Below are 13,466 nucleotides of genomic sequence, written 5' to 3' on the forward strand. Positions count from 1 at the left end.
CTTCGCGCATGACCGTGTGATTTCAGCATCGCCATCGTCACAACTTACCACCAGGTAAACAACCGAGGAGACAAAGTCGTCATGTTCGAGGTAGGCAAATCAACCATAGTTACGCTCTATATTCCACCTGACGGGTCTGTGGCAGCGACGCGCCGCCGATCGATATAACCTCCGGATGCACCGAGCCCGCTCGGCTGTGTTGACGACGGAGGAAATCGTGGAAGTCCGAGCAGCCCAGCGGACCTTCGAGGGCGCATATGTCCGGACCTCGCTCTCGCTCTTCTCCTTCTCCCTCGCCGTATTGAAGATCTTCACGGCCGAATTCTATAGTATCGGCGCGCTCTTCGCAATCTACGGGACGGGCGTCCTGATCATAGGGCTTTTCCGTCGATACCAGCGCAACCGCCAATTTTTCTCAGAGATCGGCGAAGACGGGATCCATCGACACAAGTTTCGGACCAGTGGGAATGCAGTGGTGATTCTGACTGCGCTGAGTGTTGCCGCATACGTGTGCCTGATCACCCTGACCCTAAGCCTCACCCAGTGAGGCATGTTTCAAGTTTGAAAGTGAAGCACCAGAGACAAGATAAGGCAGGATATCATCTACACCGTATGGCGGATCCTGCGTCTCATTCTTCCCTCCACCGATAATCTGCACACTACCCCCCTGCGTGACCGCCAAGCGCCAAGCCATTCGTACCACGCCATCGGATCGCAATGTCTGCTGGCTGCGGCGGAAGATCGTCGCGCGACCGCGGAAGCTTACAGTTGTACTGAGTTGTGCTGACAGCCGCGAGTCCGCCAAGGGTGGCCGAGTAGTATGCCCCGCGGGAAGGGGAGAGGCCCCGAGCGGGGAGCACGTTGGACAAGGCGTCCATAGAATTGGCTGTACGGAGGCGTTCTGATTGGAATTGGTGAGGCGTGCAGGCCGTCGCTGCTGGCGAGGTATAGTCCTGGTACCCTACTGTATATGTGGTGGTATGAGTATAAGTCTCACCACCGCTGCGCAGGTCAGCCAAGCCGGGGATCGGATACGGTGTATCAGTTGCTCGCAATAGCGCGGTGTGTTATTGATGCCTGGACACAGGGATGGAGGCGTAGCGATTACTCCACCCTGGCGATTCGGGCTGGGGTGTCTCGAGCCAAGCATTCTGGCTGGAGATCCAAAGGAGATATGCAGTTGATAGCCTCGCCAGGCCTTCCTTGTACAGCGTACACCACCTCCTTTCTAGATGTGCCGGCCTATATAGATCGCTCCATCCAATCTGACTGTCACCCACTAGACTCTTCTAGAATTTTAAGTCGTTGCATTGACATCATTCCGCGATGGCCACCGTGCCCCAGTGATCCACCCCGAGTGGACTCGACGATCGCCCACAGTTCTCTCAGTGACTTCATTCACAGGTAGTGGGGGTCAGCTCGCTTCACAGATATCAACTCCATTATTTCCTGCTTTTCCTCGACTCGAACTGAAACCGCCACGGCGCTCAAAGGTGGTTTATTGCTCTTTGTTGTGCTGGCGCTGTTGGCTGACCGTGGCCCGCCTCACGCCCATTCAGGCGTTTCACTAAATTCGACCCCCAGAGACGCCAAACGCGACGGCGTCCGCCACCCCCGAGTCGTCTTTTACCCCGCGCCCTGCCTTGCTGCTTTGCTGCTTTGCTGTTGCTTTGCTGCTGGTGGCGTTCCTTATAGTTCTGGGAAGTGACGTTGCGGCCGGAGTTGAGTCATCCGCCGCACCGCAGGCTCTTTTTCACCTCCCCACTTTGTCCCTCAAGGCATTTCATCGAGCTCGCGTTATAAACCACCGAGGCCGTTTGATCCGACGCACACTCTCACTTGTCTCTGCAAACATCACCTACAGATCCCCTCGCCGGGGATGGCCCAACATTCCAGCATCGCTCGGTCGGCCATCATGACGTCGGCCTCTGCACCCGATCCTGCAGTGCTGGGGGATCAGAGGAATATGAACCAGCGCCCCAAAGGCGTCGGCTCCAACGGAGCTAGCGCCGACTCGGGGAAAGAAGGAGGCCTGATGCTTCCGCCGAAGACCGTGGTCAACAGAGCGCTAGGGAATGACCTGCATTCCGACAAAATATCACAGGCGCCCAAGGGCGGAGTCGGGACCGCTCTGACTGACACTCCGATTTCTACCGCACCCCCGTCCCCACAGATGTGAGTCGTCCTCGTTTCCTAGTCGTCCACCACTGCCCCGGAGGCAATCTGTGCCTGAACAACCCGGCCCGGCCTCTATGAGAGCCGCATGGATCACCGTTTTTGATCGGCGTGCTGCCACCGGCGTTCGGGTGGCTGTCTGTCTCCAGATTCCTTGCCGGGGATGGGGCTGATGTTTGTCCCGATGATCGGCCGGGCCTTCTTGCTTATCTTGATTGCATGTTGACTACTATTGTTAGAAACATCTACTGACATGTTTGCTTCTGCAGTAAGGGGCAAAACCAGGCCGACACTCCCAGTCGAGTCCGGGCCACCACCCTCGATATCCCGGGCTTGACCAAGTCCAAGGTCTCCCCGGATGGCCGTATTGCCCAGCGTGATGTCGGTGCCAAGCTGGTCATCATCATGGTTGGCCTGCCGGCTCGCGGCAAGAGTTACATAACCAAGAAGCTCGCTCGTTACCTGAACTGGCTGCAACACGACACGCAGATCTTCAACGTCGGTGAACGTCGTCGTGTGGCCGCAGGCAAATCGCCCTCGCCAGCCAATCTCAATAAGGGCCAGGAGAGGGGCTCCAGGCCCAGTATTCACAAGGATCTCGTCGACTCCGTGCGCCGCCTGAGCGTCAGCGTGGGAAACACTAGCATGAACCAGAATGATACCTCTCCGCCCGAGGAGAACGACACGCCCAGCGATGCACCTCTGCCGCCGCCAGTCGTTCCCGCCAAGATCCTGGTGAACGGCGAGGAACAACCCGAGTCGATTTCACAGAATGGAAGTACTGTCATTCCTTCCATCGATGCCGGTCCCGCCCAGTCCATCCAAAACGAGGAGGCAATCAAGGAAGCTTCCCCGGAGCCTATGAACCAGACCGCCAATTTCTTCGACCCGCAAAATCAGCGAGCTGTTAAGCTTCGCGAGCAGGTTGCTCTCGACACCCTCGATGAGCTGCTCGAGTACATCCTGGAGGATGGCGGCAGTGTCGGTATTCTCGATGCGACCAACAGCACCATGGAGCGCCGCAAGGCTATTGTGGACCATATCCGCAAGCGTGCTGGCCCCGAGCTGGGTATTCTGTTCCTGGAGAGCAGCTGTGTGGACCAGGACTTGCTGGAGGCCAATATGCGCCTGAAGCTGTCTGGACCCGACTACAAGGGACAGGATCCCGCCACGGCCCTTGAGGATTTCAAGAAGCGAGTTGCCCTGTACGAGAGGTCGTATGTGCCACTGGGCGAGTACGAGGAGAAAAACGACATGGCCTACATTCAGATGATTGATGTTGGTCGTAAGGTCGTCTCCCACCAGACCCACGGCTTCCTCTCCTCACAGGTTGTGTACTACCTTCTCAATTTCAACCTGTCCCCGCGTCAGATCTGGATCACTCGCCACGGTGAGAGTGTGGACGACCGCGCTGGCCGTATTGGTGGTGACTCTGATCTGAGTGAGAACGGCCAACGCTACGCCAAGGCCTTGGCTCGCTTCATTGATCACCAGCGCCAGCAGTGGGAGCTGTACCAGCGACAGAAGGACTTGATGAAGCACTTTCCCCCCCGACCCGGCGACAGCACCCCTCCCAACCCTTCCTGGATCCCGCGAGACCGACCCCGCAACTTCTGCGTGTGGTCGTCGATGATGCAGCGATCTGTCCAGTCCGTCGAATACTTCAACGAAGACGAGTACGACGTCAAGCAGATGCGCATGCTGGACGAGCTGCACTCCGGCATAATGGAGGGAATGACCTACAAGGAGATCCAGGAGCAGTATCCCGAGGAATACGCCCACCGCAAGAAGGACAAGCTCTTCTACCGCTACCCCGGTCCTGGCGGTGAGGGCTATCTGGACATTATCAACCGTCTTCGCACCGTGATTGTGGAAGTCGAGCGTACCACCGACCACGTTCTCCTCGTTAGCCACCGATCCACGGCCCGTGTTCTTCTCTCCTACTTCCGCGGCCTGAAGCGGGATGAAGTTGCGGATCTCGATGTACCCATGGGAATGCTGTACATGCTGGAACCGAAGCCCTACGGCGTCGACTTCAAGGCTTACCAGTACAACCCGGAGACAGACTGGTTTGACTACGTCCCGCAGTACGAGCTGCACCAGGTGGGCGCGACTCAGAAGCCCTAAATTGTCCTGCAAAGATCTTGCTTATGAATTACTATGAACTCTTGACGACACGCTACTCTCACCTCTTCGTGATTTGATGTGAGACACCCGTCAATATATCCACCATGTCCATATCATCCATATCCACTGCACATGTTAACCTCGCTCCATGCTTGCGGGTGTTTGTGGGGCTGTGTATTTGTCCGTTTTGTATCATCATTATCTTTTTGTTGCTGCGTTTTGTTCTGATTGACTTTGGCTCATGATTCACCCGGTGCATAGGGGGCGCTCCTTTCTATTTTTGTCCTTTGTTCCGTTTCCATCATGACTCTCATTGTCTTTGCATGTTTGGCGTTAGCGGCTTAATCGCCACGACGTGGATCTGAGATCTTCCTCCACGCTGCTAGACAGCTCATAACGCAAGAGCAAGAGCAAGATGACGGAATGCTGCTATTTGTTAAGCATTGTTCTTACTAGGTTGAAGCATTTACATTTACTCAAGCCTCCTTCAAAAAGTAGACATTACCCTAAAACACTATACAAACCTAACTATGCAAAACAGTACCCAAGTAAAAATCACTGTCCATCCCGAACCTTCCCAAAAATCTCCAAAAACGTCTCTGGCTCATCCGCGCCCTCAACAACATACCTCCCAATTTCAAAAAACGGCACACCAGAAACCAACTTCCTGGCCGCATTTCCAGCTTCACCATCAACCTCCTCACCACCTTCATCAGTATCCAACAACGCATCCACAGAACTACGCTCCAGCCCCGCCTTCACAGCCGCATCAACGAGAACGTCCCGATGGGTAATATTCTTTTCTTCTTCAAAATACGCCCGGAAAAGATTCTCCACGACGCGCGTCTGGATTCCCCCGACCTCCCCGACTGATGAAGGGAAGGACTTTTCTTGTTCCCCGGCAAACCAAATAACCCGATGCGAATCCCTGGTTTTTCCCGTATTCCCACCAAAGGAGAAATTGATGCCCTCTGCTTTTCCGACAGCAGAGAGCCGGGTGAACATCTGGCTCACGCGCTCGGAGCCGAATTTCTGGTTGTACATTTCCAGCTTGTTTTTGCCTGGGTATGCGGGTGAAGACGGGTTTAGGTAGAAGGCTTTCCACTCCAACGTGAATGTGTCGGTTGGGTGGTTCGTTTGGTGAATTTTTATGGCTGTGCTGAGGCGGCGGTAGCCGATGTAGCACCACTAGAGTCAAGGTTAGTAAATACCCCTAGGGTAGTTTTAGGGGTTAGGTGGACCGGGTTACGGACTGGGCAGACTGTGTCGGAGATTATTTGGATTTGGATGTTCGGCATTTTCTGGCAGGTGTGGAAAGGAAAGGGATTGAGGATGAGATGGGAGGAATGAGGGAGACAGGAGGAATGAGGACAGGGGTGGGTTAGAAGTACGAGATGATCGACCCGTTTGATGTCTTTAAAGTACTGTACCCTTCTCGGGTCCGATGACGAACGGTGGGGCCTGCTGACAAATTGACAGCCGTTGTGCCGAGCTTAGTGGTAGTTCATGTTGATCGAATACACCACTCCTATGTGTACATAGTAGCTATGCTAGTAGTATGCATAGGGCTATTCAAACGTAAGGTTGAAAGGGCTATCCGAAACTAACATCCATTCTCAGGTATCAAATATCAAATATACATGGCTCCTTATATGCAGCTAAATCCAGACAATATCATGCAGTCTATCTACAGCCAATCCCGAAATGGCTTTCGAAACAAAACTTACAGGACCTGCTGCGCCTGATAGCTCGGCTTCCAGGATGCAGTTGAGTCACCAAACACTGCCGAGGTGTTGTGAACCGGAACTCCAACAGGCGGCTCGGAAGGTGGAGAGTTTTCCAGCATGGACGTATACTGTTAGAAAATGTTAGAAAACCCCCAAAAGAAGGGGGGAAAAACCTACCTTAAAGGCAAAGTTCAGAACCAAGGCCACCGCCAGGCCAAGACACACGACCAGGGGCCCAAACATGTTGTCCAGGTCCTTTCCGCTGCGCTGGCGGATCAGGCGAGAGCGCTTCTCGTACATATACCAGCCCCAAGCGGCGGAGAAAAGTGCGAAAAATGTGTAGACGACGGCCAAGGCCTGCGCAACGCGGTTGTGTTTCCCCGCGGAGTTGTACAGCCCCAAGGACAGACTCGACAGCAAAATACTAATGTGCAGCCATTTGATAAAGGTTCGCTGGTTGGCGAGCCAGACTTTGCTTTCGACACGGACCGGCCCGGCGTCCTTGATCCAGATGCCGGGGTGGCGGATACCCGGTGGGAGGGAGACGCCCTCGCGGGCGGACCAGTTTTGGAATTTCTGGGTGAGGCCCTGGAGGATCGTATTGAAGTTAGATGACTGGGGAGATTCGGTCTCGGGCTCCGCGGGTGGCTGTGGTTGCTCGCGGGGCTGGGGTTCAACGACAGAAATACGAGGCCGTGAAGGCACAGCACCTGTTTCGCTCATGCCAGATGGGCGACGAATGTTTGAGCGAAACACTGAGTCGCGCCGTCGGTTTAAGGGAGACCCGGACAGCGGGTGGGCACTGGGACTGCCCGAGGCACCGAAGAAACTGCCAACAGCAAAATCTTCCTCGGCACGCTTGGCCAGGCGTTCTTGCTCCTCGTGGAAAGCGGTTTCGGGGTCCCGTCGAATATCGTTTTCCAGCTCGCCAAGCCAGAAAGGGAAGCTGTTTACATGATCCTCAAACAGCTGGGCAATACCGTGGACAAACTTGGAGAAGCGCGGGGCCTCCTTGACCAGGTGGGAAGACATGAGATCGTTCACCCACTCGGAGTCATGGGCCTTGCCGCGCAGCTTAATTTCCAACAGAGCGTGGGGGAAGCGGACGATCTCACCCGTACGAACTGCATTGAACGGGTAGCTCATGGCGGTATCATCCAGATCGGAGCGGTGCCACTCGGCGGGATCACGGCAAGGACGTTCGGGGTCGAGCGAGTCTTCCCTAATCAAGGCAAGGTTGGTGTCGAGGGAGATGCGGATGCGGTCATCACCGGGGATCTGGAACGCGGTGCGTGTGTAGTTGGCCCGCAGCATAGGCTGCAGATTGTTCTCTTTGACGAAGGATTGCAGTTCCTCGACATTCTTCTTGAGGGATTGGGCCTCAGCCGACTCGCCATTGTTCTGATCTTCCATCCGGTGCACCTTCTTGTCCAGGTGGTATTCCCCGTCTAGAAACTCCTTGATATGCTTTTCCTTTAGCTGCACCCTGATCTCGCGACTGCTGTCATCTTCGGACACGATCTTCTTCTCGAGGTAGATGGGCGGCTTGTCTTGCAGCTGACCCGTCCAGCGGAGACGCAACGAGCCCGCTTCCGAGGCGCGAGCCACCTTCTGGTTGTACAAGTCGAACTGGGGGTTGTCAAAGTAGAGCGAGGTGATGGTGGGATCTTCGGGCAGGGACAGCACGTCCTTGGACGTGCCCGGGTTGTAGATGAGCACGGGCAGACGACGCAGGATGTGCGTCTTGGCCTCGAGGACATTATCGGCGTGGATCCAGAACTTGTAGGACGAGTAGATATCGCGGCCGAAGCCCCGTTCCGGCTCCTTGGCGTGGACGATGTCCTGGCTGAGGGTCTCGCGCACAAAGGAATACATGACCGACAGGCGATGCACCAGCGGCGAGTAATCCTCCGAATTGAAGGGCAGCTGCGAGAGGCGCACCTGCAGCAGCGGCTTGACACGGTACCGGGCACCACGCTTGCGGTCATGCTTCTTGGCGGCCTTGAGGAAGCCGGTGAAGTTGATGCGGCTGTACTTCTCCAGCTCGCTCACTTCCTTGGTGATGCTGTCGAGCTCCTGCAAGGCCTCGGAGGCAATGGTGCGCTTCTCGACGTCATCCAAAGCTGCGATTTCCTGGTCGGCGGCCGGGGCCAGCGGGCGGAGCTTGGCCTCGCACGCGGTGGTGCGTTCCCGGAGCTGCTGCGAAGTCTGCGATTGGAAGTTGTTGACCTTGTCGAGCTGGGCATTCAGCAGCTCCTGGACAAAGGCCTCCTCGTCCTGCTCGGTCCATTGGCCGTCGTCGGAGTCACTGGCGTCCTCGCCGTCGCCCGTGACATCATTCTCGCGCAGCAAGGTCTTGAGCTTGCCATAGTCGATATAATTGCCCTTCCACGGCGGGTACACCGACTTGCGAAGAGTCTTGCCGAACCGCATGGTGGTTCAAACCGGGGGCGATGGACCGGTTGGCAACTTGTGTCACTTGGGGGGAGGATCGAGAGGGTGGGGTGGAGGGTCGACGGCTCCGACAAGGGATCCAAGACTGGAGAAGCTGCCTTGCGATTGACCCCGTCAATTTCCAGTTGGCGGTTGTCGATGTGAGGTTGTGCAGTTGGAACAAAGGCCGGCCGAATTGACGAGATTTCTCGAGGACTCGTCTCAAGTCGCACTATCCTTCACTCGAAGGTTTCCGTCGCTGGCGAAGCTGGCATGAAGCTAGCACTGGCACGTGCTGCAGTGTCTGGTCAAGAGGCCTCGCCGCTTGCACAGGGCCGGCCAATCATCAGCCGGCCCGAAGCGGCTGGCGGCGACTACTGCAGCTGTCCGGATTTACATTGTTCCGAGGTGGCAAGTTAGCCGATATCCCTATAACCATTAGGAAGGTGAAAGCCATAGAAATCAGGATGCCGATGATCTTACGAGGGAATGGGATAAGCAATGCATCTACTGACAGGGTGGCAGACTTGGAGCATGCAGTCCGAGGATAAATAGTCTGCGTGGTAGCAACCACTCTATACATGACTGGAGTGTCAATCTAGCCTTGAGATTGTTCTCATCCCAACTCGGTACTTGAAGAAATTGTCTTATAGTAACTGAATAATTTCGATTATAATGCCGCATTCACGTTTTCTTCCCTATTCACCCATGTAATACTCTAGATTGCCGCAAAGCTTGAACGAAAAGCCCAGCCTCGGCCCGCGATCCACCGACGCACGGACAACACCGGCCTGGCTCCGCGGAGCATCCCCGTCGGACATCCTCCACGACTGCCTGCATATAGATCGCGACCACGACATAATGGAATCCTCACGCCCCGACCCGCCGGGCCTATCCTCGCACCTCCACGATGTCCTCATCGACCTCCACCAGCGGCCCTACCCACACGTCCCCAACCCGCCCGCCTGCAAGAAACGCGCCTCCGTCGCCCTGATCCTGCGAGTTCGCCCGACCTACGACCACTGGCCGACCGCGCCCAACATTGGCGACCCGTCGCTGTCGCCGGAAGAGCGGCTGGATGAGTTCTTCTCGCAGTCGTGGGTGCAGTATGGGGATCCCGAGGTTCTGTTCATCAAGCGCGCGTCAAGGGCTGGAGATCGTTGGACGGGTCATGTTGCGCTGCCCGGTGGGAAGCGCGATCCCGAGGATGCGGATGATAAGGCGGCCGCGATTCGGGAAGCGGATGAGGAGATTGGGTTTGATTTGACTACCGATGATTGTATTTGTGTTGGTAATCTGCCGGAGCGGGTGGTGACCACGAGCTGGGGGTCTATCCCGTAAGTTCACCTGCGCTGTCGTCTTGACTTTGGCATGTTGTTGCCATTTAGGCCGATCTAGACTCATTTATTGGTTTAGTCTGATGGTATTGTGCCCATTTGTCTTCATCACAACCCGCAGCGACTCGCCGACGCTGAAACTACAGCCCACCGAGGTCGCCTCGACGCATTGGATCCCTCTCCGTGCCCTCCTCTCCTCGTCCCTGCGCACCGTCGAATATGTAGACATGTCCCAGCGATTTTCCCGACAAGGCAGTTTCCTCACTCGAATGGCCGTCCGCTCCATGTTGGGATGGATGCAATTCTCAGCCGTCCGCCTCCTGCCCTCGGAAACACAACACTGCTCCTCGATTCCCGGATTCGTCCCCGACGAGAAGAGCGGCAATACCTCGCTAATCCAGCGCTTCAAGTCCTGGTGTCTGAGCAACCAAGCTGATTCAGGCGATCTTAATCGCCCCCTGTTGCTCTGGGGTCTCACGCTTGGTATCTTGGCCGATTTCTTGGATATGCTGCCTCCTCACACGGCCGTTCAACAATGGAACTATCCCACCTTTACCGCGCCGGACTTGAGGCTGATCGTGAGTATCTTGACCTACAACCTGCGGAAACGTAATGCGCGGATGGTGAAATTGGGCGCGAGGCCGAATGAAACGGCGTCGGATGGGGAGACGGCTGCTTTGCCGGTGACGTCGAATATCCCCCACGACGATAATGAGGTTGGTATTGGTGGGCTTGGAGTTGGTCGATACTACGGTCCATCGGATCGTGCCCCCGACGGTACCTCGTATGCGGTTGGTATCATGCTGCGAGGATACTACGACAAGCTGCGACTTGCGATCTACTTCTTCATGGCCTGGCGCATGACTCTGGGGTCGGCGGCAGCGTTTGCAGCGTGGAAACTGCTTCGGCGGAGACTCCAGTGAGCTGCACGTATAGTGCGTCCTTTTCCTTGCGCCTGAATGTTTGATACCCAAAGCTTGGAGGTTACTTGGATCTATAGTTAGATCTATGTGTACATTGGTCATAATAGAATCTTACATAATCACCGATCGGCTCCCCACATCTCAAGCTCCAAGTAAACAGTCTCCTCTCACAACATCTCTCCGCAACTCCCGACTCCATGGCGCCCACTCAGAAGCTCTACCCCCGCGGTACAGTCAAGCGCATCGTTAAAGCACACTCCAACCGCAGCGTGAGCAAAAATGCCGATATCCTGGTCCGTCGCGAAGCTCCCGTCTCCCCTCCCCAACGCGCCGTCCCGTGGCTAATGACTTGTCTCCCACTGGGAGACGTAACAGATCTTCCTCGACTATATGCTTTTCATGCAAGAGTATGCAGCCACACCATCCCTCTCCCAAGTTTCCTGTTCCGGTCGCGGTGCCGTTGCCACGCGATACACGCTTTGCGCGACACGCCTGCGAGTTCATGCTAATTTATTTTTGCGGGTGACTAGACTTATGCGCGAAGCGTCGATTCGATCGCGCAAGTCGGGCGAGAAGAACATTTCAGCGAATGCGGTTCGCAAGGTTACGGAGGTATGTGGTTGGTTTTGGTCTGGACTGTGTTGCGATCCGGCTGTCTGGATGGTGCCTAACGATTTTGCGCGATACAGAAAACTTTGCGCAAGTTTCAAGGATGAAATCAGAGGATGATCAGAGAATCGTTGAAAATTGTTGCTGTCGTTGATTGAGATGGGGCTGAGTGGTCATCGATCGTGAACTCAGCAGTAGATCAGATTGGGACTGGGGTTGCTGGTGTTTTGGGGATTGTGCTTTTTGCTGGCGTACGGAATAATGAGATACCCGGAATTTGAATTCTACTCTGATGTATAGATTTTCATTATGAGACAAATGATCTTATCTGATTGTGGTGGCGTAGATTGGCATACTATTGTACCCTAGGGGAGTGTGGTGGTATACTGTGTAGTTGTGGACATGCGACACGCTGCAAGTGGGCCACTGAAAGGGTTCGGACGACTTCCACCCGCATCGATTCTGCGCACTCCCTCCTCCCCCATCATCCTCCAAACAAGGACCTGCCCCCAGTACGCTCCTACTGTACACGCAGTCTCTGCTCCGTACAGCTCGATTCCCTCCGAAATTTAACTTTCACAAGCTGTGTCACCAGCATTCCATCATGGCTCCTGCCAACGCCACCTCACCCGACCTCAAGCTCAAGAAGCCCACCGACCGAGTTTCCAAGCCTGATCTGGAGAGCCCCGTCTCAGAGACCGGCGCTTCAGAGCCTGCTTTTCTGAAGGAGTTGCAGAAGTAAGTGTGTCGCGACGAGTGAGGAGTGTCGCGTGAACTGGGCTGACAGATGTGACTATGTAGGAACCTTCGCAATGCGACAAAGAAGCTGGTATGTGAGCGATCTGCTGAGGATCAATGATTGACCGATCGAGATAATGCTAACATGTTTATTGTGTGTTTAGAATGCCACCGCGAAAGTCGACACCATCCTCAAGGAGAACGAGGGCAAATCGCTCGATGAACTCGTGGCGGAGAAGAAGATCAACACCGACCAAAAGGCACAAGTCTTGAAGAAGCCTGCCCTGGAGTCCCAGATCGCACAGATCCAGCAGCAGATCGGACAATACAGGGAAATTGCCAACCAGTACGAGCAACAGCTGGCCAAGCAGAAGGCGGCCGCCGAGGAAGCTCACCAGAAGGAGCTCGAGTCCGTGCGGGCCAATGCTATCGCCGATGCCACCGCAACCACTGCAAAGACTCTGCGTCAGCAATTGCTGTCTGTGAGCAAGTTCCTGTGTGCCGCGGCCAACAGCCGGCGCGACGGTGATGCCGAGTCTCTGGAGGCCCGAGCCTTTGAGGGCGTTCTGTTCCAGGTCTACGCAGGCAACCAGGAGGCCGTTAGCAATATGATCAAGCTGATTGATGGCGCGGATGAGAGGGTGGTGGGCGTTGAGGGCGAGGTCCTCGAGATGAGCTGTAAGTATTCTGCTCTTCAATTAATCTGCGCTTGGACAATGCTAACTCTCTCTCCAGACGGAGATGTGAAGCAGGCTTCCAACAAATTCGCACCCGTCGAGCCCGCCGAACTCACAACCGACACCGCCCCTGCTTCGGATCCGACTCTCGCCAATGCCGGCTTGAATGAGCTTCAGGACACCTCTGTTGGTGCCGAGGCCGCGGCCGCTCAGGCTTCGACCGACGAGACCCCCGACCAAGTCGCGCCTCCCTCTCAGACCCTGACTGCCGGTGCCGCGAACTCGGTTGCCGAAACTACCTACGATCCTACTTCTATGACCTCCTCCACTACCACCGACGGCTGGGTGAACATCCCTCGTGACCCTGCTGAGACCGACACTGGCCTGCAGGCCACTCCGGCCAACATCAAGAACACCGCCGAGGCTTCTGGGGCCAAGGCCCAGACCGGCGGACAGAACCGCAACCGAAACCGCAACCGTAATCACAATGGCCGCGAGCGCGCTCAGGGCGAGAGCAACAGTGGCGGACGCGAGGGTAACCGTGGAAGCCGAGGCCGCGGCCGCGGTGGACGTGGTCGCGGACGCGGCGGTGCCAATGCCTCTGCCCCTGCTTCAGGCGAGCAGTAATCGTCTCAATCTTGCGTTGTTAAGTAAGATCTCATATTCTTTTCAGGCCCTGCCTCCGGACATGCGTTCGCCCTGCCTTTTTTATTTGGTCGG

The 13,466-nt window shown here is 55.7% G+C and overlaps 6 protein-coding genes across 6 annotated transcripts; 4 read left to right on the forward strand and 2 right to left on the reverse strand.

The window, feature by feature from the left end:
- Positions 1-81: 81 nt before the first annotated feature.
- On the forward strand, positions 82-547 carry N7532_009038 (uncharacterized protein; the record flags this gene model as incomplete). Its single annotated transcript, XM_056621529.1, has 2 exons — positions 82-90; positions 146-547. 2 exons carry the CDS (start codon positions 82-84, stop codon positions 545-547), a joined length of 411 nt encoding a protein of 136 aa, XP_056472335.1.
- A 1,368-nt stretch (positions 548-1,915) lies between these two features.
- N7532_009039 (6-phosphofructo-2-kinase PFK26) lies at positions 1,916-4,302 on the forward strand (the record flags this gene model as incomplete). The annotated part of the gene is made up of 2 exons (XM_056621530.1): positions 1,916-2,175; positions 2,445-4,302. The coding sequence occupies 2 exons, from the start codon at positions 1,916-1,918 to the stop codon at positions 4,300-4,302; spliced, it is 2,118 nt and encodes a 705-aa protein (XP_056472336.1).
- A 555-nt stretch (positions 4,303-4,857) lies between these two features.
- Positions 4,858-5,346, reverse strand: N7532_009040 (DsbA family oxidoreductase; the record flags this gene model as incomplete). The annotated part of the gene is made up of 1 exon (XM_056621531.1): positions 4,858-5,346. The coding sequence occupies one exon, from the start codon at positions 5,344-5,346 to the stop codon at positions 4,858-4,860; it is 489 nt and encodes a 162-aa protein (XP_056472337.1).
- An 824-nt stretch (positions 5,347-6,170) lies between these two features.
- N7532_009041 (SPX domain protein) lies at positions 6,171-8,462 on the reverse strand (the record flags this gene model as incomplete). Its single annotated transcript, XM_056621532.1, has 1 exon — positions 6,171-8,462. The coding sequence occupies one exon, from the start codon at positions 8,460-8,462 to the stop codon at positions 6,171-6,173; it is 2,292 nt and encodes a 763-aa protein (XP_056472338.1).
- Positions 8,463-9,323: 861 nt separating this feature from the next.
- Positions 9,324-10,722, forward strand: N7532_009042 (NUDIX hydrolase; the record flags this gene model as incomplete). Its single annotated transcript, XM_056621533.1, has 2 exons — positions 9,324-9,799; positions 9,921-10,722. 2 exons carry the CDS (start codon positions 9,324-9,326, stop codon positions 10,720-10,722), a joined length of 1,278 nt encoding a protein of 425 aa, XP_056472339.1.
- A 1,213-nt stretch (positions 10,723-11,935) lies between these two features.
- N7532_009043 (uncharacterized protein) lies at positions 11,936-13,373 on the forward strand (the record flags this gene model as incomplete). Its single annotated transcript, XM_056621534.1, has 4 exons — positions 11,936-12,069; positions 12,133-12,160; positions 12,234-12,747; positions 12,805-13,373. The coding sequence occupies 4 exons, from the start codon at positions 11,936-11,938 to the stop codon at positions 13,371-13,373; spliced, it is 1,245 nt and encodes a 414-aa protein (XP_056472340.1).
- Positions 13,374-13,466: the final 93 nt, after the last annotated feature.

Source organism: Penicillium argentinense (assembly GCF_028826775.1).
Source record: "Penicillium argentinense strain IBT 30761 chromosome Unknown utg000009l_segment0_segment0, whole genome shotgun sequence".
Lineage (NCBI taxonomy): Eukaryota > Fungi > Ascomycota > Eurotiomycetes > Eurotiales > Aspergillaceae > Penicillium > Penicillium argentinense.